The 23,703-nt window shown below is 51.5% G+C and overlaps 1 protein-coding gene across 1 annotated transcript in view; it reads right to left on the bottom strand.

Moving 5' to 3' along the window:
* Positions 1–23,703, bottom strand: part of PADI2 (peptidyl arginine deiminase 2) — a 46,522-nt gene that overhangs the window by 12,764 nt on the left and 10,055 nt on the right. The window contains exons 2-9 of the mRNA XM_027110006.1: positions 21,236–21,419; positions 20,201–20,273; positions 13,606–13,667; positions 10,486–10,603; positions 8,783–8,908; positions 3,242–3,420; positions 1,283–1,386; positions 171–282 (exon numbers count right to left, since the gene is read on the bottom strand). Coding sequence (XP_026965807.1) covers positions 171–282; positions 1,283–1,386; positions 3,242–3,420; positions 8,783–8,908; positions 10,486–10,603; positions 13,606–13,667; positions 20,201–20,273; positions 21,236–21,419 — 958 coding nt within the window. The remainder of the gene's footprint in view (positions 1–170; positions 283–1,282; positions 1,387–3,241; positions 3,421–8,782; positions 8,909–10,485; positions 10,604–13,605; positions 13,668–20,200; positions 20,274–21,235; positions 21,420–23,703) is intronic.

The raw sequence follows: 23,703 nt of genomic DNA, 5'->3' as shown, positions 1-23,703 counted from the left end.
GAAGCTGCAGTGAATTACCTTGTACATTTCTGTCCCTGTGTACACGTGCATGTGTGATCTGAGGACAGAACTCGCATACGTGGAGCAGCTGGGCGCCAGGGCATTGACATTAAGCTGCCTCTTCTTGCCTGAGCCCTGGACCACGTCCTTCCCAGCTTGGGGTTCCTTACCTGGATCCAGCGATCTCCCCGGTTCATGTACTGGAAGCAGACCTTCAGTTCACAGTTGGTTTTCTCAACCAGGTTCTTCACCTCTTTCAGGAACAGGTAATTGTCCTTCATGCTGAGAAGTGTAGGAAGAGGGGGAGGCCAAGAGGGAGGGTGAGGAGGGATGAGGGCCAGCCCACTGAGGTGGCAACAGCAGTTGGCATCTCTGGGCTGTGCTGGGAAGATGAGGCCACATCTGTGTTCAAAGGCACCTTTGCAAAGGCCACTGGAGTCAAGGGCCAAGCAAACTCATCCCCTCATGCAGTGTTTACCAAAGTCATGAACAAACAAAACGAGGAGGGGAATTCTCACCCTCACCTGCCCCAAAGCCTTACATCTCTGACTCCCCAGATTTCCAAGGAAGAGCTATGCCTAGCATGGAGGTAGGGGATGGGTCCAGGACAGCAGGGGTGTGTGGCCAGGTGGTGTGGCCAGTATCACCTGCAGGCACTTCTTTCCCCTGCTTCTCATCTCGCTGTAGCTGTCTAGCACATAATAGATGCTCAGTTAAAGACTTGCTGGATGAATAAGATGAGTTGAATATCCATTGTAGAGAAAGGTTCCTGACTACATCGTATGGGCCAAGTAGATATGGGAAAGAAATGCTAGCTATTATTATTATTATTATTTTTGTGATACGCGGGCCTCTCACTGTTGTGGCCTCTCCCCCTGCAGAGCACAGGCTCCGGAAGCGCAGGCCTAGTGGCCACGGCTCACGGGCCCAGCCGCTCCGCGGCACGTGGGATCCTCCCAGACCGGGGCATGAACCCGTGTCCCCTGCATCGGCAGGCGGACTCCCAACCACTGCGCCACCAGGGAAGCCCGCTAGCTATTATTTTTTAGAGCACAAAAACTCTGTGCCAGGACCTTGGATGAATACTTCACCTGCTTCATCTCACTTAATCATCACAGTGACTCTGTGATGTGAGCGTCTCAGAGAAACAGAGGCACAGAGAGGCCAAGTGAGTTGCTCGAGGTCACACAGCTGGTAAGTAACAGAGCATGATCTGAACTCAGGTCTGTCTGCCCCTGAAGCCCCAGCTTTAGCCACTCTCTGCGCTGTGCCTAATGCTTACCAGCACACAAACACCGACAAAGGAGGCAGGGTGTTGGGGGTCATGATCCACGGAGCAATCCGGAATGTCACGGTGTCCGTGAAGATGGGTGTCAGGGGGACCTCCTGGGCGTGGGGGAGAAGAGGAGGGGATCAAAAAGTCTTGTCAGGGTGCTTTTCACTCCTGCCTAACAAAGTGGGTGAAACCAATAACAGTAGTACCTCAGGGAGCGCTTACGGTGCGCCAGGTCCTATTTTTACATGTGAGATTTCACTTCTGCCTTACAATAACCCCAGAGGGTAGATAGTATTATAATCCTTGTTTTATAGATGGGGAAACCAAGTCACATAGCTGTCCAAGGTCACACGGTTAGTAAGTGGTAGAGCCTGTATATAAGCCCGGGCAGTCTGGCTGCCAAGCCCATACTCTCAACCACTGTCTGATCTCGCTGCATCAAAGTTCTCTTCCCGAAATCGGCTCACATGATGGCTGAACCAGCCCTGGCCTTCCTCTGTTTTTGCTCTGGGCACCTTGCCCTTTTCTATGTGTGAGTGTTATAATGTTATTGGGGGAAATTTTGATATGTCCACATTGCTCTTTAAGGAAAGGTTCGGGAAGCTTGCCTGCAACTTGAAGGAAGATGAGATGATTCCTTTGCATGGCTGGCTTTGGAAAGCTACAGGAAACCGGGCCCCTGCCCTTGGTGGGGAGGATGGAGGTGGCCTTTCCTGCATGGGTCTGCCTTTTTAAAAAAATTATTTATTTATTTTTGGCCACACTGCACGGCAGGCAGGATCTCAGTTCCCTGACCAGGGATCGAACCTGTGCCCCCTGCAGTGGAAGCACAGAGTCTTAAGCACTGGACCTCCAGGGAAGTCCCCCAGGGTCTGCCTTTTGAGTGGCCGCTGGAGGGGGCCAATCTGAGAGACCCTGATGGCCAGGTTGCTCCAGGCACTGGGGGAGCAGGAGAAGCCCTCTCCCTACCCCCTCCTGTTAGCTCTGCTTTTCCTGCCTTTCCCTTTTCCCAGCGACTTGAGGCTGCTTTGTGAGTGAGATCTCACAAGCTTGTATGCTCACAGTCACCCTGGGAAGCAGCAGTATTTGTCATTTCTGTTTTCCAGATGAGGCAACTAAGGCATAGGGAGTAAATTCACTTGCCCAATGTCTCATGGGCTCAAACCTGGGCCATCTGACTCCAGAGCCCCTTCTCATAAATCTAAGCGAGACCTAGCTTCACCTTCGGCAGAGCCCTTGGCCTCCTGCCTCAAAGCAGTCCGGGGATGAAACTGGGGAGCAAACCCTGTGTCTGAGAGGGCAACCAGGTCCCTCCCTATATCTGAACAAAGCTGGGTGGGCCTGAGGGGTAGGGGTCTGGGGCTGCCATTTTTGATGAGAGGTCCTTGTGGGCAGGACACATCCTAGGCTGGCGGGTGGGGGGCTTCTCCTCAGGAGGGGAAGGTGCTCTCCTTCTCGTCCAGTTTCCCAAAACCAAGAGCAAAGGTGGGTGAGATGTCTGGCCACAGGGAGGGGACACGGCCTGCGACTGGGATTTGGGGTTCGGCCTGTGGTCAGAGTTGGTAGAACCCACAGCTAGGGTGTGGGACCAGGCAGGGAGGGAAGGCTCATGTGTGTGGCCTACTTTGCTTCTTGTGCTAACCTTTGGCACTCTGTGCCTCAGAACTAGGCCCGCTCTCTGCAGGGAGGAGGACAGACCAGGGACAGGCATGAGGTAAGAGAAAATCACCTGGAGAGAATCCGGGAGAGTAGGTACAGTAAGGAGGAACCCCCAGAGCATAGCTCAGAGGACGCTGGCAGACACATGTGGATGGTGGGGCATCCGGGTCTCCAAGCCTGGACCCCCTCCCCTTGGAGCTTTGAGGGGAGTAGAGCATACTGGGGACCCCCCGGGAGTGGCCCTCTAGAAGGAGCCCCACCTGGCCCGCAGGGCAGCCCCTCCTGGTAGAGGCCCGGAGCCCTCACCTCGGCCATATACTCCAGCAGGCTGACGTGGATGGAGACCAGGCCCGAGAAGCCCTCGTCGGGAAAACGCAGGCCTTCCACGAAGAACAGCAGCTCAGCAGAGCCGCCCGTGTACTTGACCACGTGGTAGAGCTTCCGGCGGCCCAGGATGTGGATATAACGCTGGCCGAAAAACGGGTCTGGAGGGAGAAGGACCAAGGTCAGGCCCCATCCACAACCGGCCGTGGGGCGGGGTCACTGATGGGGGACGCGATGGCAGAGTAACCTGTCCTCTAGACACAGAGAGAAAAGCACAAGCAGAAAATGCCACCAGAAGGGCCGTGGCCTGGTCATCTTCCCAGCACTGCAGGGCCCCAGCCATGTGGCACTCAACCAGACACCCTTCCTGGCTTCTGGCTTCCTTGCCTATAAAGTGAGCTAACTCTCCCAGGAAGGGGACACGAAATGTAGCAGCTGAGGACCGGGCAGCCAGTGATGTCAAGGAAGGGAATTATTGTTCCCATTTTACAGAGGAGGAAACAGTCCCAGAAATAAGAAATGGCTTGTCCAGAGTCACATAGCCAGTCACATAGCCAGTAAGTGGCTGAGCTGGGACTCAAATCCCTGTCTAGTTCTGAACCCCGACCTCTCCTCTCCTTTATATAAATAAAACACCAAAATGTCCATTTGTGCCCCAAATTCTCCTCCATATAATGCAAGCCACATTGGCGTGTGGATCCCTGGCTGCACGTTTTTGTGGCTGGTTTCTCCCATGCTCCTGCCCCACTGAAACCACCCAGCTCTTCACAGCGCTGTTCCCTCTGCTTGGAAGAGTTATCTCCCTCCTTCTTTCAGGCCTTGATTTGTGTCACTTCTGGGAATCATAGCCAGATCCCCCAGAGACCAAGCCAGGGGCTCTGTCTGGAGTTTCCGCAGCCCCCATCCTTCCCCATCACAGCCTTTAAATGGACATGATCTCAGTGTTTAGTTGTTGGCTCTGAGAGACTGTCACCTGCATGGGGGCTGAGACAGGCCCGGTCCAGGGCCAGGTTGTATTTAATAAATATCTACTGAATGAACCAATGGCTCCCATACCACTCCCCGTGGGAGAATCTTCAGGCCAATTTAGAGCACATGTGTTGAATTACTACTCTGTGACCACATGGACACGGACCTCTGGGGGACACAGAGATGGGCAAGATGCAGCCCCTCTGTCTAGGAGCAGTGCTCAGCTGATGATAAGATGGCACAGATGTGGGAAGCGTCATAGTAGAGCTACGGGGTGAGAGAGCCCGTGGGGTTACTGGGGTGAGGAGGACAGGGGAAGGGAGGCAGGGTGGGAGGCGTTTGAGCAGAGAAAGGCAGCCTTTGAGATGCCCCTGGGGGCGGCAGAGGTGGGGTGCAGTGAGGAGAGGAGATACTTGCATTGCCCAAGGCATGGAGGTAGGACCCTATGCAGTTCCAGAAGGAGTTTCTTTATGCCCTGCAGAGCTGGAAGGGCAGAATCAGGCTCAGCTTAGTACTGTTGTCAACAACAATGGGTATGATTATTGACCAGTCACCTGAGGGCTAGAGCATGTAACTAGAACAGTCCTGGCATGAATAGGGTGCTTGATTAAAACTTGCAAAATGAACGGAGGAACCAGCAAAGCCCAGGCTCAGGATGGTTCCTCACGTAGGACAATGTGCTCAACTAGACCCTGGTTATACATCTCATTAAGGGTGGGTTACCTTAGTGGTTATTACTTCCAGAGTCAGAGAGATGCGGGTTCAAGTACCTCTCTGGCTTACAAGCTGCAAAACCTCAGGGAATTCACTTAACCTCCCTGAGCCTCAGTTTACTCATCTGTTAAATGGGGGATAATAACACTTACGCCACAGGGTCCTTGCAAGATAAAATGACAGCATCAGCAATTGAGGTAAGCTCGGTAACCAAGGGTAACCATTGGTAACACAGCTAGGACTTGCTGGTATTACTACTATGAGAGCCCATGAATGTGTCAGCACACCCCTTACTGCAAAATTCATGACCTTTTCATTGAATGGCTTAGGAACAGAAGGCAAAGAAAAATACCTCACCTCACCTTCCCTTAGGTGGGCCCAAGAAATGAGGCATATAGACTCAGACACTGGGTGTCCCAAGGAACAGCTCAAGACAGAAGGTGAAGTCCTTCTCATTCAGAAAAGACAACATATGCCTTGTGTCCCAATCACTAAGTAGATCCAGATGGCTCCGCATAATTAAAATAATTCTCCCCCGGGCACCCAGGCCCTCCAATGTCCACCTGTCCCAGGCTGCACTTGAACTGGTGCTAGGAAAGAGATCCTCAGGCCTGGAAACTGACTTGTCTTTGCAGAAAACTCCAAAACTTTCCCAGGGCTCTGGGCAGCTAGGTGGTGTGTGTGTGTGTGTGTGTGTGTGTGTGTGTGTGTGCGCGCGCGCGCGCTCCACCTGGGCCTGGGAGGGTGGGGGTCTGGCAGGGGAGCTGGGCCAGATGGAAGGATGCGTTCTTGCCCATCTGCATGCAGTTTTTTCCCCTCTATGGCCTGCAATTTACATGTGCCTCTCTTTCTAGTGTCTTGGGCCAGCTCTAGGTAGATTGATGACTTAGCGGGAACAATCCAGCCACTGTCCCGAGGAGCCTCCTTCCCCCATCCCCTGTCCCAGCTGGGTGCAGTCCTGCCTGAGTGTGACCAGCTCTCCCTGCAGGAACCAACAATGAGCCTCTATTGAGCAGCCCACGTGCCTCGGGCTGGGCCCCGCCAGCCACCCTGACTTCTCCTTAGCTCCAGGCATCGGCCCCGCAGGCTGGCATGTGGCATAACCCTTCTGGTCACTTTGGAGCCATTCCACCTCCCAAGGAGACTCTTTGATAGTGTGGCCATCTGTCCTGGTTTGCCTGGGATTGAGGGGTTTCCTGGAATGAGGGATTTTTAGAGCTAAAACCAGGAAAATCCTGGGCAAACTGGGACAAGTTGGTCACTGCACCCTTGTAGGAAGAGGTCAGGTCCCAACTTTGGGATCCTGAGGCAGAATCTGAGGCTGGAGCACAGACACCTGGGTCCTCCTAACAGCACTGGAGACACCTGTCCACTGTAATCATTATACAGTAAGTCCCCTACATACGAACTTTCAAGTTGCGAAATTTCAAAGATGCGAACATGCGTTCCATCAATATCCGGCGTAAGTGAAACTGCAGCTTGCCCTCGGATTGTGTTAGCTGGGTACCTAGGTACCTAGGTTAACTTTGCTGGACTTAGGAACAAATTGGACCTACGAACGCTCTCTTGGAACGGAACTCGTCCGTATGTAGGGGACTTACTGTAATTAATAATCATAATAATAACCCCCCAAAAGCAAGAGAGAGTGTTCCACGGGCCGGCTACTGAGTGCTGACACATGTTCCTTATCTAATCTCTATCACCAGCGGGAACTGTCAGGCCTCTCCTTAGCCCCACGTCACATCACAGAAGAGGAACCCAAGGCCTGGCCTGGTAAGTAGACTTGCCCAGATGCAGGATTTGAATCTCCTGGGCTCTGGAGCTCCCTCTCAGGGTCCCTCAGCCTCCAGCCAAGCCCCCTGCCCTTGGGGGACACAGGTGACACATGACATTCATGTAACACAACATATTCTTATCCACAGGTGTACATGGATTTTGACAAAACCCCAAAATGCCTGCATGGCTGAAAAGGAAGAAGAGGAAACTGTACCACAGATGAATTATTTTTCATCCCGGTTAGTGTGGCACTGAGTATTCACCCAGGATTCCAATTCTGTGGGAAACTGACGATTCTGGGATCATCGCTGCATCAGTAACACCGCCCCTCCCCCCACATTGCAAGATGGCAGCCCAGATGAGACAGATCGGGGAACAGCATCGCAAAGCACTCACAGCAGTGGCTCCTCCTTTTCTTGTCTGCTCAGGACCCATCTCGATGGCAGTGAGGGAGAGGGATGTGATTAAGGGCCAGATCTCAATCCACTGTCATCAACAAAAAGACGCTCTAGATAATGTCCAGGTGTCACTAGCAGCAACAGGTTGAGGGTCACAATACGACACAATGTGGTCGAGAAGCCAAGATCCTGCTTGTACCCTTCCTGTCTGGCCGGCAGCCCCATCCACCGTGGCAACCCTGGCCTGGACAGGGTAAGCATCAACATCTCCGGCCCGCTTAGGCGGCGGAGCCGGCCTGACTCTGGGGACATTCCAACCTGCGTGAGGTCACTGCCCGAGCCCAGGGCGGATCAGGAGGTGGACTGGCTTCAGGTGGCAGCTGGGTCCACTGCTGTCCTGGCTAAATCCCTCCCTGAGGTGAGGGTCCAGGGCCACTGGGACCAAGTCCTCATGGCGACTGCTCTTAGTGGGTCTGGTCAGAGGAGGGCCCCAGAGCTAGCCTGGAGACCCTGGGCCCCCCAGAGAGCTGGGCATGCGGGGGAGGCCTCACCCTGCACCACAGCAAACGATTTTGCGGAGACAGCTTTTTAATAATAAATCAGACCTTGACAGTCACTTGCTTAAAACCTTCTAACGGCTTTCCAGTGCGCTTGGAATAAAATGCAAGCCCTCTCTGCATGCGCTGGCCCCTGCGCAGTTCGCTGACCTTGACTCCAACACATCTCCCTCCTCCGGTCTTCTGTCTGTTCCTCCAATACTGGTTCCCTCCTCCGGGCTTTGTACGCGCTGTTCCCTCTGCTTACAACACTCTTCCCTCAGCTCATGAACGGCTGGTTCTTTCTCATGGTTGCTTTGGTTCTCAACTCAAATGTCGCCTGCTCGGAGAGGCCTTGCCAGACCATCTAGGCTAGCGGTGCCTCGTCTTTGCCCCTGCCGTTTTCTACTGCTTGGTCTGTGTCATTTCCTCCAATTGTGCTTTCCTCATTAGACCGTCTCCTTCCCGAGGGCAGGGTGTGATGGCAGAGTTCACCCAGGGATCCCGGCGCTGAGACCAGCACCTGGCACTGAGGGGGCTCGACACCGATTCACAGAAGGAACGAGACAGAGCAGGCAGCTGCGGGGATTAGCTCCATGGCAGAAGCACGTTCCTGACTCACTGGGGACCCAGGAGGCCCTGTCCTTGGCAAGAGGACAAGGGCTCCGCTCCTTGAAGGTGCCCACAGCATCGTCACGGGCTCTTTAAAAGTCAGGGGCAGTTCTCATGTTCAGAAAGTCTGAGATGAGCAGAAAACACCTGGTGGGGGTGGGAGGGAGTGGGTACCTGCCTCAGGTATCATGAAGGTGATGTGATTCTGGGAAAGATGGACCTCAAAAGCCCTTCCTCCCCTGGTTCACGTGGAACTCGTCGGGGTTCCACATAAATCTGTCACTGCCAACTCCTTTGAGGGAGGAGAGATCTATCCCACGGGTCCTCTTGACTTCACAGGACAACGGTGGTCCTGGTTACCATTACCAAGAAGCTGGCCCTCTCCAGTCACCTGCACCTGTGACTACTAAGGGGAGGGGTCTGGGGAGCCTTAGAGGGAGGAGCTGGGCCCCCGAGGGGTATCTCAGAGAGCACTGACTGGATGGGAACTGCAGGAGGGCCAGGCTGGGGACACTCACTCTCCACGTAGAACACGCCCACTTTGTCCGAGTCCGACATGGAAATGTAGAGAACGATCTCGTATCCGGTGGGGAGGTGGTCGGGGCCTTTGGTCCGCAGGATCATCTGGGACATGTCCTTGAGGTCTGAGGGGTGGATGCATGAGGAGGTTAGAATTAAGAGAATTGCGTTGGGGCGGGGTGGGGGCGTGGGGGAACTGGATGAAGGTGGTCGAAAGGTACACACTTCCAGTTGTAAGGTAAATAAGTTACCAGGGATGTAATGTACAACATGATTAACATAATTAACACGGCTGTATGTTATATATGAAAGTTGTTGACAGTAAATCCTAAGAGTTCTTATCACAATTTTGTTTTTCTACTTCTTTAATTTTGTACCTATATGAGATGATGGATGTTTACTAAACTTATTGTAATACTCACTTCACGATGTGTGGAAATCGAATCATTATGCTGTATACCTTAAACTTAGTGTCGTGTGTCAATTATATCTTAATTAAAAGAACAAAGGAGAATTGTGGCTGGAATGTTGGCCTGTTACTTTTATAATCAGGACAAAGCAAACCTCAAGCCTGCGTATTATGAAAAAGCATAAGAAGTAGTTGTTATCTCCAACACTACAGATGACTTCCTATAACCTTTTGGGAACTTCCTTCTGCTCCTTTTTCTACATATGTACAACTTCTTAAAAAACGTGGTTCCAGGGGCCTCCCTGGTGGCGCAGTGGTTGAGAGTCCGCCTGCCGATGCAGGGGACACGGGTTCGTGTCCCGGTCCGGGAGGATCCCACAGGCCGTGGAGTGGCTGGGCCCGTGAGCCATGGCCGCTGAGCCTGCGCATCCGGAGCCTGTGCTCCACAACGGGAGAGGCCACAACAGTGAGAGGCCCGCGTACCGCAAAAAAAAAAACAACAACAGAAAAACGTGGTTCCAGGGACTTCCCTGGTGGCGCAGTGGTTGAGAGTCCGCCTGCCAATGCAGGGGACACGGGTTCGTGCCCCGGTCTAGGAAGATCCCACATGCCGCGGAGCAGCTAGGCCCGTGAGCCATGGCCGCTGGGCCTGCGTGTCTGGAGCCTATGCTCCGCAACGGGAGAGGCCACAGCAGTGAGAGGCCCGCGTACTGCAAAAAAAAAAAAAAAAGAAAAGAAAAAGAATCCGCCTGCCAATGCAGGGGACACGGGTTAGAGCCCTGGTCCAGGAAGATACCACATACTGCAGAGCAACTAAGCCCGTGTGCCACAACTACTGAGCCTGAGCTCTAGAGCCTGTGAGCCACAACTGCTGGACCCGCGTGCCACAACTACTGAAGCCCGCACTCCTAGAGCCCGTGCTCTGCAACAAGAGACGCCACTGCAATGAGAAGCCTGCGCACCTCAACAAAGAGTAGCCCCTGCTCACCACAACTAGAAAAAGCTCGTGCAGAGCAACAAAGACCCAATGCAGCCAAAAATAAATAAAAGAATTTATAAAACAAAACAAAACAAACAAAAAAACTTTAAAAGAAAAAAACATGGTTCCAATTGAACTATATCGATAGTTTTATTGTCTGTTTTTTTAGCAGGAGTGGATACCTGAGTCCACCATCCTCAGGAGACCCAAGGTCACACCTGCCTCACCCTTGGCCCAGCCCAAGACTTATCATAAGTGCTTTCATTGCTCCTCCCTGCTCCCCACCCCAAGCTCAAGTGTGGATTCTGTGGTACCTTCCTTGCTGTAGACTTTCTCATCGCTGCAGTCCTCTCTGGGCAACCAGGGTGTGTCTCGGTCACAGTTCACCAGCAGGATGGCTCCCTGCCCCTCAGGGCCCCAGGTCCAGGATGCCTGCATTGGCGAGGAGAGAGGTCAGTGCTGTCTTCTCTATCTTCTGACAGATATTCTCAACCCCAGCGCAGACCCCATACGACACTGGAGAGACAGACCCAGTATGAGACTCTTGCAGCCACTACCCAGGAATGTAAACTGGTGCAGCCATTATGCAAAACAGTATGGAGGGTCCTCAAAAAACTAAAAATAGAGCTGCCATATGATCCAGCAATCCCACTCCTGGGCATATATCCAGACAAAACTGTAATTCGAAAAGATACATGTACCTCTATGTTCACAGCAGCACAATAGCCAAGACATGGAAACAACCTAAATGTCCATTGACAGATGAGTGGATAAAGAAGATATAAAGGTATAAATAAATAAATAAATAAACATAATACACACACACACACACACACACACACACACACACACACACACACAATGGAATATTACTCAGCCATTAAAAAGAATGAAATAATGCCATTTGCAGCAACATGGATGGACCTAGAGATTATCATACTAAGTAAGTCAGAAAGAGAAAGACATATACTGTATGATATCACTTATATGTGGAATCTAAAGTGTGACACAAATGAACCTATCTATGAACCAGAAACAGACACACAGACACAGAGAACAGCCTTGTGGTTGCCAACTGGGAGGTAGGGTGGGGGAGGGAAGGATTGGGAGTTTGGGGTTAGCAGGTGAGAACTGTTATATATAGGATGGGTAACAAGGAGGTCTTACTGTATAGCACAGGGAACTATATTCAATATCCTGAGATAAACCATAATGGAAAAGACTATACATATATAATATATGTCAAACTGAGTCACTTTGCTGTACAGCAGAAATTAAACGCAACTTTGTAAATCAACTATACTTCAATAAAATAAAAAGGGAACCCTCTTGCAGTGTTGGTGGGAATGTAAACTGGTGCAGCCACTATGGAGAACAGTATGGAGGTTCCTCAAAAAACTAAAAATAGAATTACCATATGATCCAGCAATCCCTCTCCTGGGCATATATTGGACAAAACCATAATTCAAAAAGATACGTGCACCCCTATGTTCATAGCAGCACTAGTCACAATAGCCAAGACGTGGAAATGACCTAAATGTCCGTCAACAGACGAACGGATAAAGAAGATGTGGTACATATACACAATGGAATATTACTCAGCCATTAAAAAGAATGAAATAATGCCATTTGCAGTAACATGGATGGACCTAGAGATTATCCTACTAAGTAAGTCAGAAAGAGAAAGACAAATACCATATGATATCACTTATATGTGGAATCTAAAATATGATGCAAATGAAGATATTTATGAAACAAAACACAGATTCACAAATATAGAGAATACACTTGTGGTTGCCAAGGGGGAGGTGGGGTGGGGGAAGGAAGGAGTGGGAGTTTGGGGTTAGCAGATGTAAACTTGTAATATATAGGATGGGTAAACAACAAGGTCCTACTGTATAGCACAGGGAGCTATGTTCAATATCCTGAGATAAACTGTGATGGAAAGGAATAGGAAAAAGAATGTATACATGTATAACTGAGTCACTTTGCTGTACAGCAGAAATTAAACACAGTATTGTAAATCAGCTATACTTCAATAAAATTTAAAAAAATATTTATGGGATGAGTAAAGAACGTATGAAACTTCACTGGCCCAGATGGAGGAAGCCTGGGTAAGTTCAGACCCACAGGGACTGGGTGACTCCCCAGCTCCTCAGCGGAGGTTGGATGCCTCAGAGGCCTCTGTGGTGCCTACTGGCACGTAGCTTGGCCATGGACACAGAGAACATATGTGTGGGGCTGCCTTGCCCTCAGGAAGGCAGGGCTGGGGCAGAGCCCCCTAAGAAGGCTGGGGGAATGGGCTCCCCTATAGGCCTGAGGACATGCAGAGAGTCTGCAGCTGGCTGCTAGGCCCCAGGCTTCTTAATGGGCTGTACTTATTTAGCTTTTTAAAGTATCCATCTCCATATAATTTAAACCAGACTTTACGTTGTTATTATAAAAGAAGTGTATGGGGGCTTCCCTGGTGGCGCAGTGGTTGAGAGTCCGCCTGCCGATGCAGGGGACATGGGTTCGTGCCCCGGTCCGGGAAGATCCCACATGCCACGGAGTGGCTGGGCCCATGAGCCATGGCCGCTGAGCCTGTGCGTCCAGAGCCTGCGCTCTGCAATGGGAGAGGCCACAACAGTGAGAGGCCCGTGTACCGCAAAAAAAAAAAAAAAAAAGTAATGTATGGCCATGGCAAAAATTTAAATGCCATACAAGGGCAGAAAATGGAAAAAAGAAGCCTGGATGTGCATAGAGCAAAACCAGCAGAGCTTTAAAATGGGGTTGAGGAAAAAGTAGGAATCAACGACTTGGAGAACACAATGCTATCTGTCTGCACAAGTTAAAAATACACACACGCAAACCACACCGCATGTTTCGCAAGAATCACAAGAACAGAAAGTGATGTGTTAAAACCATTGAAGTGCTCCTTCGTAGGGGAGCAGAATGGGAGTGGGGAATGCAGGATCAAAGAGAATAAATGAATGAATGAATGAACGAATGAATGAATAAATGAAAAACTAAAAACGGGAGAGGGGTTGTGCACGCACCATTAAAGATGATGTGCCTTGAATTGGAAACGATTAATGCAATCTTCTGCTCCCCATGGTCCAAAAAAAAAAAAGGCAAAATAATAAGAGCAAATGCTTTGGCAGTACTTCCTCTGTGGCAGGACATTCATCCTTTCCACCAACTCTATGAACTGGGTGTCCCCATCTTGTGGATGGGAGCCACTGGGACTCGGGAACCTGCTCCATCGCTGTCCCTCTAAGGAGCTTGCTCCTTGGTGGGCTCTGTCATTGGAGTGTGTGTCTGGGAACCTGTCTCCTCATCTGTAAAATGACAGTTGTTGAAGCTTGCTGGGAGGACCACGGCTGCCTGCAGGACCCAGCCTGGGGCTCTGGCCCTGGAAGCCCCCCGTTCAGTCTGCCCTTGTAGCGAGGTACCTTTTTTGGGTTGTTCTTTTCCACCACGCCATCCCGGTCTGCATCCACATCCAAGGAGATCTCTGGGGACAGACACATGGGTGAGTTGCTGAGCCTGCCAGACTGGGTGGGGCTGGGACAGGAGGAAGATTAGGGTGGGATTAGGGTGCAGCTCACCCATTTGATTGGTTCCCAGAAGGGGAGTGCCTTGCTGAGGGCATCTTAGCCAACCCCCTACCTCAACAGCCCCCACTGCGGGATGGAAACACGAGCAGATACCGTGCAGACTGCGCAGCTCTTGGAGGGGCTGCCAGGTGGGTCAGGGGTCTCTCACCCCTTTACTGTTCCTCAGTCAGTTCTGGGTGGTGGATGGGATGAGCCTCACTGGACAGATTTGGGAGCCTCGGTTCAGAGAGGCCAAGTCACATGCGCAGGGGCACACAGGTCGCATTAGCAGAACTGAAGCACACACTGCGTCTGGTCTGAACCGAAGCTCATATTTTGAAAACTTTCATAGGATTCCCTACCTGCCTTTCCTAGTCTGCCCTAGGCGTGTGTGCACACGTGCACATGTGTGCGTTTCTCTCCCAGAACTCCTGGTGGTCTAGGGCCCACCTCTAAGGACTGAGGGTTTTACTTTGGGTGGGAAACTGGGTCTCCAACCCCTCTTGATCTGAGGGTGCCCAAGAGGCCAGGCCACCAGATAGAGGATCCACTGCAGGGTCCCTGTTTATCCTTTCTCTTGGGGGAGGGACCTTCTCTATCCCTCGGCCTGCTGTGGGGACCGTGTGGGGCATTGAAATGAGCCCAAGGTTTAGTACCAGACGGTGCTGGGCTTCAACCTTGGTTCTCTACTTATAAGCTGTGTGGCTTTGGGCAGGTTAGACAGCTTCTCTGAGCCCCAGTTTCTTTATCTGAAAAGTGGGGCCCTTTCCAGTTAGATGAATTGCCCTAATTGCAATGGTGGGCACTACTGCCACTTTCAGCCGGATTTTTGTTGTCGTTGCTGTGGGAGCCGTCCTGGGCACTGCAGGGTGTTAAGCAGCATCCCTGGCCTCTGCCCCCTGGATGCCAGTAACTCCCCCCAGCTATGACAACCGAAATGCCTCCAGATATTGCCAAGTGTCCTTTGGAAGGCAACATGGCTCCCTGAGTTACAGACCGATGGGGCGGGGCAGGGGAGCTGTTGGGAAGGTGATGGGCGCGACACATGAGCTAAGCTGGGTTCAGGGCCCCGAACTGCCTAGTGGGCTCGGCCTCATGCTGAGCATGACTTGGACCGAGGTAGGAGTTGGGTGGGAATGAATGGATTCCTGGGCAGTCCCCTTGGCAGGCGTGCTCTCTCCCTGAAGAGGCAGAAACATCTTCTCTCTCTCTCCTAAGTCGGGGTATTATATTCGGGGCCTCCCTTTGCCCACAGTCCGATTCCCTTTTAACCCTGGTTGTGGCTCTTCTGGGTTTTGAAGGAGGTAGGAGCGGGGGGGCTTTAAGGGCACCTGGTCCTTGGAGAGGCAGCACTCCCACCTCTGCAGCCCCACTGTCAGGCGCTATAGGAAATAGTTAAATAAACTCTTCCCATTGATCCCATTCACGCAGCAAATCACTGTTGAGCATCTACTGTGTTCCACGCACCACACAAGTCGTGGGGACCAGTGGTGGGCAATCAGGGCCCCGTGCCTGCTCCCAAGAAGCCCCCAGTCCTATGAGATAAATATTGTTCCCATTTTACAGGTGAGCAAACCCAGACTTGGAGACGTCACCTGTCAGCAAATTGGGCTGATGAGCTGGGAGGCTGGTGCAGGATAAGAATTCTAGGGAGAAAGCCAAAAAGGCGGCACCACCAGCTACTGTTAAAGAGGCTGATGTAAACTTGTAATATATAGGATGGATAAACAACAAGGTCCTGGAGCAACAATATTGATTTTGGCTCCCAGACCTTCATGAACTTTCCAGCGGGACACTCCCTAGGGAATGCTGCCTTTCAGGGAGGCTGGCTTCCTGAAGCTCCTGCCTGGGGACCGGCTGCAGACCCAGCCTCCTCCAGGAATCACTCTTTGCTTTTCAAGATAACAATCTCTCCTGTGCGTATAGTTCTTTGTGGACGGTACAGCACTTCCCATGTGTGTTTTCCCTTCAATTGCCCCCCTCTCCACCCAGCCACCCGTACCATACAGATGAGGAAACAGAGACACCCAGCAGGGCATTGACCATGAAGTCCCCAGAGAGTGCAGAGCCAGGGGTCCCACTCGGGTCTCTGACTCCAGACTCCTGCCTTTGGCCGTTCCCTCCACTGTCTGAGGCTGATCTCTACCCTGGGCTGTTTCCAAAACCCAAGCCTGCCTTTCAAGACCAGAACTTGCTCCCGTGAAGTTCAGGGAAGTTGGCCACCTCCCCACCCTGGCAGCCGTGTGGCTTTGGTCTCTAGGCTGCAAGATGGTTCCACATCACGGATCCTGTGGTCTGTGAAAGCAGTGGGGCACAGGAGAGAAATTATGAAGCACTTCATTGTGCTTTACTTCATTACTTACTTTTTTTTTTGGCCGTGCAGCGCAGGTTGCGGCATCTTAGTTCCCTGACCAGGGATTAAACCCAGGCCAGGCAGTGAAAGCACCGAGCCCTAACCACTGGACTGCCAGGGAACTCCCCACTATGAATTTCTTAAATTAAATTTTTTAAATCAATGTAATATTTGTACAGTGCAAAAAACAAAAAAAAAATCAAAGAGTACCAAATAGCTTCTAAAAAAACCCAGGAGTTCCTTGTCCAGCCCGTCCCCTCACCTGCCTGAGGCAATCTCTATAATACCGAATAACGTGCTTATTGCTCTTTCTGGGTTTATTAAATTCAGACAAGTTTCACTGACTTCCCATTATGAAATTCAGGCATTGCGTAATGGGGCTCCCTTATCGCCCACCTCCCGACCTCCCACGGTGCTCGACACGTTCTCTCTTATGACCCATGACCCAACTTCACAGTCAACTGGAATGGCTTCCTCTCCCCTCCACCCTCCCTCAGAAACACCCTCAAGCTATAAGCCATCCCTCAAGGACTTCTCCCCTTCAAAGCTTCCCCCAATGTCCAATTTATCTAGATTCCAAGGGATGGTCTTTGTGGGGACGGGAGCAGGGCGGGCATGGTCTGCGCAGGGCTCTGGCCTCCCGGGATGGCTCTGTCTTCCCTGGGGAAGGAGGGAGAGGACATCTGTTTCAGGGCCTCTGGGGTCCAGACATTTCCCAGAGGCTCTGAATCCTACCTCAGCTCCCCAGAATAGCCCCAAGGTGTCAGGTGGCACCTGGGGTATGGGGCAGATTAACTGGAAATGTCACTGGGATTGGGTTCAAGGCAGTCTGCCCTGAGAATCAAAACACTGCCTCGGCTTCGACACAGAGGCATAAGAGTTTTGGCGGGCTTCCGGCCCCCATGGACAGTGGCAGGGTGCCGGGCCTTCTTGCCTAACTGGGCAGCTTGGGGAGGAAGGATTCTCTTCCCCAACAGCCAACTAGGGCAGTTATCCTCAGCTCTCCGGAGGGGATGCAAGGAATGAGGGCCTTAGGCTGATGCTAAAAGTTCTCAAGGCTCCTGTACATGTACTGCTCTCATTGCCAGGACCACAGCAAAGAGGGTGAGATTATTCCTCCCTCCGAGATCCCTCCCCTCCCACTTTCCCCCTTAACCTGGAGGGCTTGGCAAATCAGCCCTAACTGGGGGCTCAGAGGCCCTCAGGGATCAATGAGCTCAAAACTCTCATTTTATAGCTGGGAAAAAGGAGGTCTAGGGAATTCCCTGGGGGTCCAGTGGTTAAGACTCTGCAGTTCCACTGCCGTGGGCCCGGGTTCAATCTCTCGTTGGGGAAGTAAGATCCTGCAAGCTGTGTGGTACAGCCAAAAAAAAAAAAAAAAAAAAAAAAAAAAATGAGGTCTGGAGGGGGAGGGCATATAACAGGTTTTTGGCAGGACTGGGACCAAGACCCACAGTCTGATTTGGCCAAGGGCATTATAGTTTCGTTCTCGAATCCCAGGAGGAAGACTGAGGCACAGGAAGGTTCTTCAACTTCATCCAGGCAGAGGGAAAATGGACTGCCCCAAGAGGAAGGGAGGAAAGCAAAGAGCATCGACTGCGCACCTAGCCCACGCCAGGCCCTCGGGATGCACCATCCCACTGAACCCTTGTAAACACCGTGCAAGAGTGCACCGTGAATCGCATTTTGCTGATGAGGAAACAGGCTCAGCGTGGTGGTCACAATGTGGCTGGACGAGGCAGAGCCAGAACACTGTCCGCTCTGAAGTCAGGGATGTTTTTGGCTCAGCGTGGACTCAGCACAGAACTAGGGTGAGACAGACTCAGATACATCCTTGGGGGCAGCCCCACCATCCTGGGACATTCAGAGCGTTCCTGCCTCTGGGGTGTTGCCCCTGCATGATTACTCAGGGCATGGGGCTCAGGGGCTCCTGGGGTAGATGCCTGAGGGAATATGGGACCCGGAGGGGTCAGATAGACCAGTGGGTCTCAAAAGAAACCCAATTTTCACTAGGATTGCTGGTGGAACAGGAAACGCAAGTTCAATGGGGTGAGTTTTTTATAAAGCTTTATTTCTGCAATGTAAACGACTGTCTTTTGTTCTGAGATTATGCCCTGCCTACTCTTTAGGTGTTAAAATGTTAAAATGATGGTGATAATTGATGGTAAATGGTTTTATTCCTGTCTTTTCTTTCTGGCCAAGTGTCAAAATGGTCAGGTTTACTATTTTTTGGTGGGGGGTGGGGAAGAGGGGACACTTCACTGACCCACGGAACCTAAATATCTGGAACTTGGGGCAGTTAAAGAAATCATTGTTCAGTGAGAGCACAGCCTCGGAACCCCGGAAGGATGAGCCTGGTCATTCATCACGTGCGGATTTGGTATCTTCGGACTCTCATGCCTGCAGCACCCTGACAGGCTTGCTCCGAGCACAAGCTTGGAGTCTCCTAGCAGAGCCCTGCCTCCTTACAGTGCACTGTTTTGCCGTCCATCCCGAGTCTGCCATGCTTTAGGGTGGAAGTCTCGTTAGTGGTGTCGTCAGCCCCTGGGCATCTCCCTTCTCTGCCAGGCCTCTGGCCACTGCCCTTCCTGCTAATGTCCTCAGGTGTCCTTGTCTCTGTGGGGTTAGGTTTCCTCAGGGACGGTCACCTGAGACAATCTGGGGGCACTGTGTGCCCGTGAGGTGGACACACGTGCCAGCCCTCAGCTGCGACCCGGGAGGCTTGGGTTTCATCTCCCAAGGCCCCCCGAGGTTGTCCTGAGGAACCCCCCACCCCCAAGGCCAGGTACTCACTCCCTCGGTGCGGAAAGAAGGGCAGGTGGCCAGCAGTGAAGCCCGTTTGGGAATAAGCTCAGAAGCAGGAGAGCACTGCTGTTGAGCCTGCTTCAGCGGCTAAAGACACAGGGTTGGAGAAGGAGGGGCTGGCTTGGGAACTAGTTGTTTTGTGGGGACAGTTCTGAGACCCCTGGAGGATGTGAGATAATTGAAATGGTGGGGTGTCCCACAAACCACTTTCAGGGTTTGTGGGCTCAGGTAAGTTTTTGTTCGTTTTATTTTTTCTAGGAGCCTTGATTTTTCTCATCTGTAAAATGGGGACAATACTAGTGTGCATTCTCAGAATAGATGTAAGCATAGATTGAGATCATGATAGTAAACCACTTAGTACTGAAGCCTGGCACACTGTAGGTGCTCAATAAATGCCACCTCTTCACCAAAGTCCCGGACCCAGAGCAGGTGTTCAGAAAATAGACATTGTTATTTTTAATACTCAGCACATAGTTGACTCTCAGTAACTGGTAGTTCCCTCCCCCTGACATGTGGCCACTCTATCAATGTGAAACTGAAGCTGGATGGACAAAATGACCCACTGAAATGTCGCCCTGGCTTAAACATTATCTGATTTAAAATTAAAAAAAGTAATACCTCCACTGCAGAGGAGTCGAGTGAATGAAGCTTCAGAAGACCACAACCTACGTGCCCTGGCATCCAGGGCAGGGGAGTGCATTGCAAATGGGAAGAACCCAGGAGGGGAATGATCCTGAGTTCTGGACCCAACCTGCCACTGAGTTGCTGTGTGACTTTGAACTAGTTCCCTAACCTCTCTGGGCCTCAGTGTCCTTGTGAATCAAATGAAGGGCTTGGACTAGGTGAGTTAAGGACCCAGGCTGCATCTTTGTGTCCCTGGGCTGGGTCTGGGGAAGGCAAGTGTGTAGCTTGGATTGTTGAGGATAGCACAGGTTTTGTAGACAGGTCATTCCCCTCACTATGAGAGGCAAGTTCTTCTCCAGGCTGCAGGGGAGAGGTGGGAGAGGAACAGACTTTGCTCTTTCTCCTCCATGGCCCCCAGAGCCTGCGATGCGGACCCTGACATTGGGGTGAGTTGCTGGCAGACCAAGGCATGCCTCCTCCTGCAGCATCCCCACCCCAGGACATAAGGGCCTGGGCACGTGTGGCATCACTTTTCGGGCCTGCATTATTCAGAGGAAGCTCTGAGTGCCAGGTCAGCAGCACTGAAAACAGCCCAAGTGTCGTTGAGAAGAGCAGCAATGCCAGCCCCTGGGGAACAAAGGCACCCAGGCCATAGCCATGTCAACTCACCAATGGCCGTGAGGAAGAGCCCAGCCTGGTCGATGGGGGTGACCCCATCCTCCTCATAGTAGTTGACGGTGACCTTGACAGGGAGGGGACACATTGGGAGGGAAAGAAGGGCAGAGATCACAGATCACAGGCAGGAAGATCTGCAACGACCACCTCCCTCCCTCACACCTCACAGCCTGTCAAGCTGACCCTCTCTAAACATCTGAACCCTCTCCTCCAGGAAGTACTCCTGGGTTGGTGGGCTGTTTTTCTCAGATTATCCAACTAGATATGGGACTCCCCTTTCTCAGAGTGCATCTGCATGGTGCATTTTGCTGCTTGTGGGGGCCGCACATCTGCCTTGGTGTGTGTCTAGCTGCCGCCAAGCAACGACGGGGCTTAGGTTGCTCTTACTGGATAACTCCCAGCGTCATCAATGACATGGGGCACACAGTGAAGTTCATAATTAGAGAACTTAGGGAAGAGAGAGTCTGGTCTCGGCTCCAGCACTTGGGCAAATCATTTTGCTGCGTGGGCGCTCAGCATCCCGTCTGATACACGATGAGACCAAGGATGTTTGTGGCTGTAACTTCCAATGATTCTAATAGTTCGTCATTCAGCAGCACACGATTTTAACCTGCCATGAAGTCATCATTCTATGATCTAACAACAGGCTGTCTAATACCATAGCCACTAGCTGCGAATGTTTATTGAGCACTTGAAATGTAGCAAGTCCGAACTGAGATGTGCTACAGGTGTGAAATGCACAGCAGATTTAGACTTGATGTGAAAAAAGAATGTAAGCTAGTTACTTTTTTTATATTGATATCATGTTGAAATGATAATATTTTGATGATGGAGTTAAGGAAAAAATATCAAAATTAAGTCCCCCTGTTTCTTTTTGCTCTTTTAATGTGGTTGTTAGAAAACATAAAATGACGCGTGTGGCCCTCATGCTGCTTCAATCAATAGCGCTGGTCCAGCCTGTCTTGATGCCAGCACCGTCGGTCCCCAGTTCCCGCGGCCCTCGCAGGGGCGCCTCCCCGGCCACGGTACCTTGTCGCTGCTGGCCTCGGCGCTCGCCTGGCTCATGGTGAGCCGCAGCGTGGTGCTGGGCGAGAGAGGCCAGCGCTGCTTGCCGTCGGCGGCCACCTCCTCAGGCTGCCTGTCGTGCACCACCTCCACCTGCACACGCTCCGAGTGCTTCAGGCTGAAGGTCTGGGCCCCGGCTGGGGCTGCGCTGTATGGAGAGAGGAGGGCGGTCACGGGGATTCCTGGGCAGGTGGGACAAGGGGCTTCAGGAGAAGACTCCTGGAGGGACGAGGCTGCAAGGACACTCCCAGGCTGCCTGGTCTCCCTAGGGACCCAGCTATACTGTAATCACCTGGTAGTGAAGAGGGCACTTGTTAAAACTACAGATTCCTTAAGTGGGGGAAGGGATAAATTAGGAGTTAGGGATTAACTGCTACACAGTACTATATGTAAAATAAATAAACGACAAGGACTTACTGTATAGCACAGGGAACTATATTCAATATCTTGCAATAAGCTACAATGGAAAAGAATCTGAAAAAGACTATATATACACATATATGTGTACATATAACTGATACAACTGAATCACTTTGCTGTACACCTGAAACATAGTAAATTGACTATACTTTAATTTTTAAAAAAATCACTGTATTCTAATGAAAACATCTTTTGGCCTAAAAAAAAAAATTACCGATTCCTTGGGCCAATCCTGTACCCACTGAGTCAGAATGTTCCAGGGTGGGGCCTGGGGATCTGAATTCTTAACACGCTTCCTCGTGTTTCTGACAGGCAACCAGCTTGGGAGCCACCTGATACTGTATGGGTGGAGGTCTGAGGCTCAGACAGAGGAATGAGTTTGCTCCAAAGAGAGTGCCAGGCCTAGAACCCTGTCTCCCAACCCCTGTCCAGCGTCTGAGCTGAAGGCCAGGAGACCTCGGCTGATAGAGAGGAGGCAGGTGTCAAAGTGCTGGGTTTGCACAGAGAAGAAGCCTGGAACTCGGGTCTTCAAGGGGCAAGCGTGGGCTGGCTCTTTCACAAAGACCCCTACTTTCTGTCACAGATTTCACAGCTTGGAATTCTCTCTGAGAGTCATTCCTTGGGGCTCTGGAGTGGTTTTCTATTGAAAGGGAAATAACTTTGGAATTCTTGAAAAGCCATCAAGATTTCAGGGCAGAAAACGAACTGGTTTGAGCTGCTTGCTATGGACTGAATGTGTCAGTCTTCCCAAATTCAGACGTTGAAGCCCTAACTCCCAATCTGATTGTAGTTGAAGGTAGGGCTTTAGAAGATAATTAAGGTTAAATGAAGTCATGAGAGTAAGGTCTTAATCTGATAGGATTGGTCATCTTGTAAGAAGAGGCAGAGGGAGGAGAGGGGGAGAGAGAGAGGGAGAGACAGTGATCTCTCGTGCACCGAGGAAGGGCCATGTGAGCCCACAGCCAGAAGGCGGCTGGCTGCAAGCCAGGAAGAGAGTCCTCACCAGAACCCAACCATGCTGGTACCCTGATCTCAGACTTCCAGCCTCCAGAACTCTGAGAAATAAATTTTTGTTTTTAAGCCACTGATCCTGTGGCATTTTGTTTCGGCAGCTCAAGCAGATTAAGACACTGGCTTAAGGGGAGATAACAGGCAGGACGGGGAGATAGAGGAGGAAGGTACCCAGGGCTGACAGTTTTGCTAAATCTCAAGCCCCCCGTCTGAAGGTTCCTAAAGGCTGAAAAGGGCTCAGAGGGATTTGGGTGGATTCTCATGGGATTTGGGACTAAGATACAGGTACAAGTGTCTGCCTCAAAGGCACATCTGCTATTTTGAAGGTCTGGTGTTCCTGGCCTCCCGAAGAGTCCTCCACTGTGATCGGGCATCAGAATCATCAGGGGGTGCTGTTTAAATCTTCACTGTCTTGAAGGCTACAGATCTGTGGATCCCATTCCCAGAGAGTTTGGCTGGCATGCCTGAGGGGCAGCTGAAGTTGTAAACAGTGACCAGGGTTGAGTGAGAGCTTTGGGCCAGTGGTTCTCAAGGTTCAGGAGCAGTAGCAATGGCAGCAAGAGCATTACCCGGAGGGCTCGTCGAAACACGGATTGCCTGGCCCCTTCTCAGCATTTCGGAAATTCAGTAGGTCTGGAGTGGGGCCTGAGAGTTTGCATTTCTACCACGTGTCCAGGAACTGCTGGTGCCGCTGGTCCAGGGGCCACACTTTGAGAACCACTGGTCTAGATGTGCAGCAACGCACTCTGGTGCTTAGAGCCCCGGGATGAGATGGCCAAGGCCCTGAGTGTTAGTTTGCAGAGGCCCCCAGGCAGGGTCTCTTCGATCCAGGCCATAGACTGTGGGAGTTACTGGCAAAGACCACTGGTCTCGGGCATTGGCAGGCGAGACTGCTGGGCAATGGTCAGGCAGCCTGTGTCCAGGGCTGGGAAAGGAGCTTGTAAGAGAAGCTCCAGAACCACTCTGTTTCTTGTCTGTCCCCTTCTAAACTCCTCAGCCCA

The sequence above is a fragment of the Aethalodelphis obliquidens genome, unplaced genomic scaffold (genome assembly GCF_003676395.1).
Source record: "Aethalodelphis obliquidens isolate GAN/ISIS:26980383/991018 unplaced genomic scaffold, ASM367639v1 scaffold9, whole genome shotgun sequence".
Lineage (NCBI taxonomy): Eukaryota > Metazoa > Chordata > Mammalia > Artiodactyla > Delphinidae > Aethalodelphis > Aethalodelphis obliquidens.
This window is presented reverse-complemented; position numbering and strand designations above follow the sequence as displayed.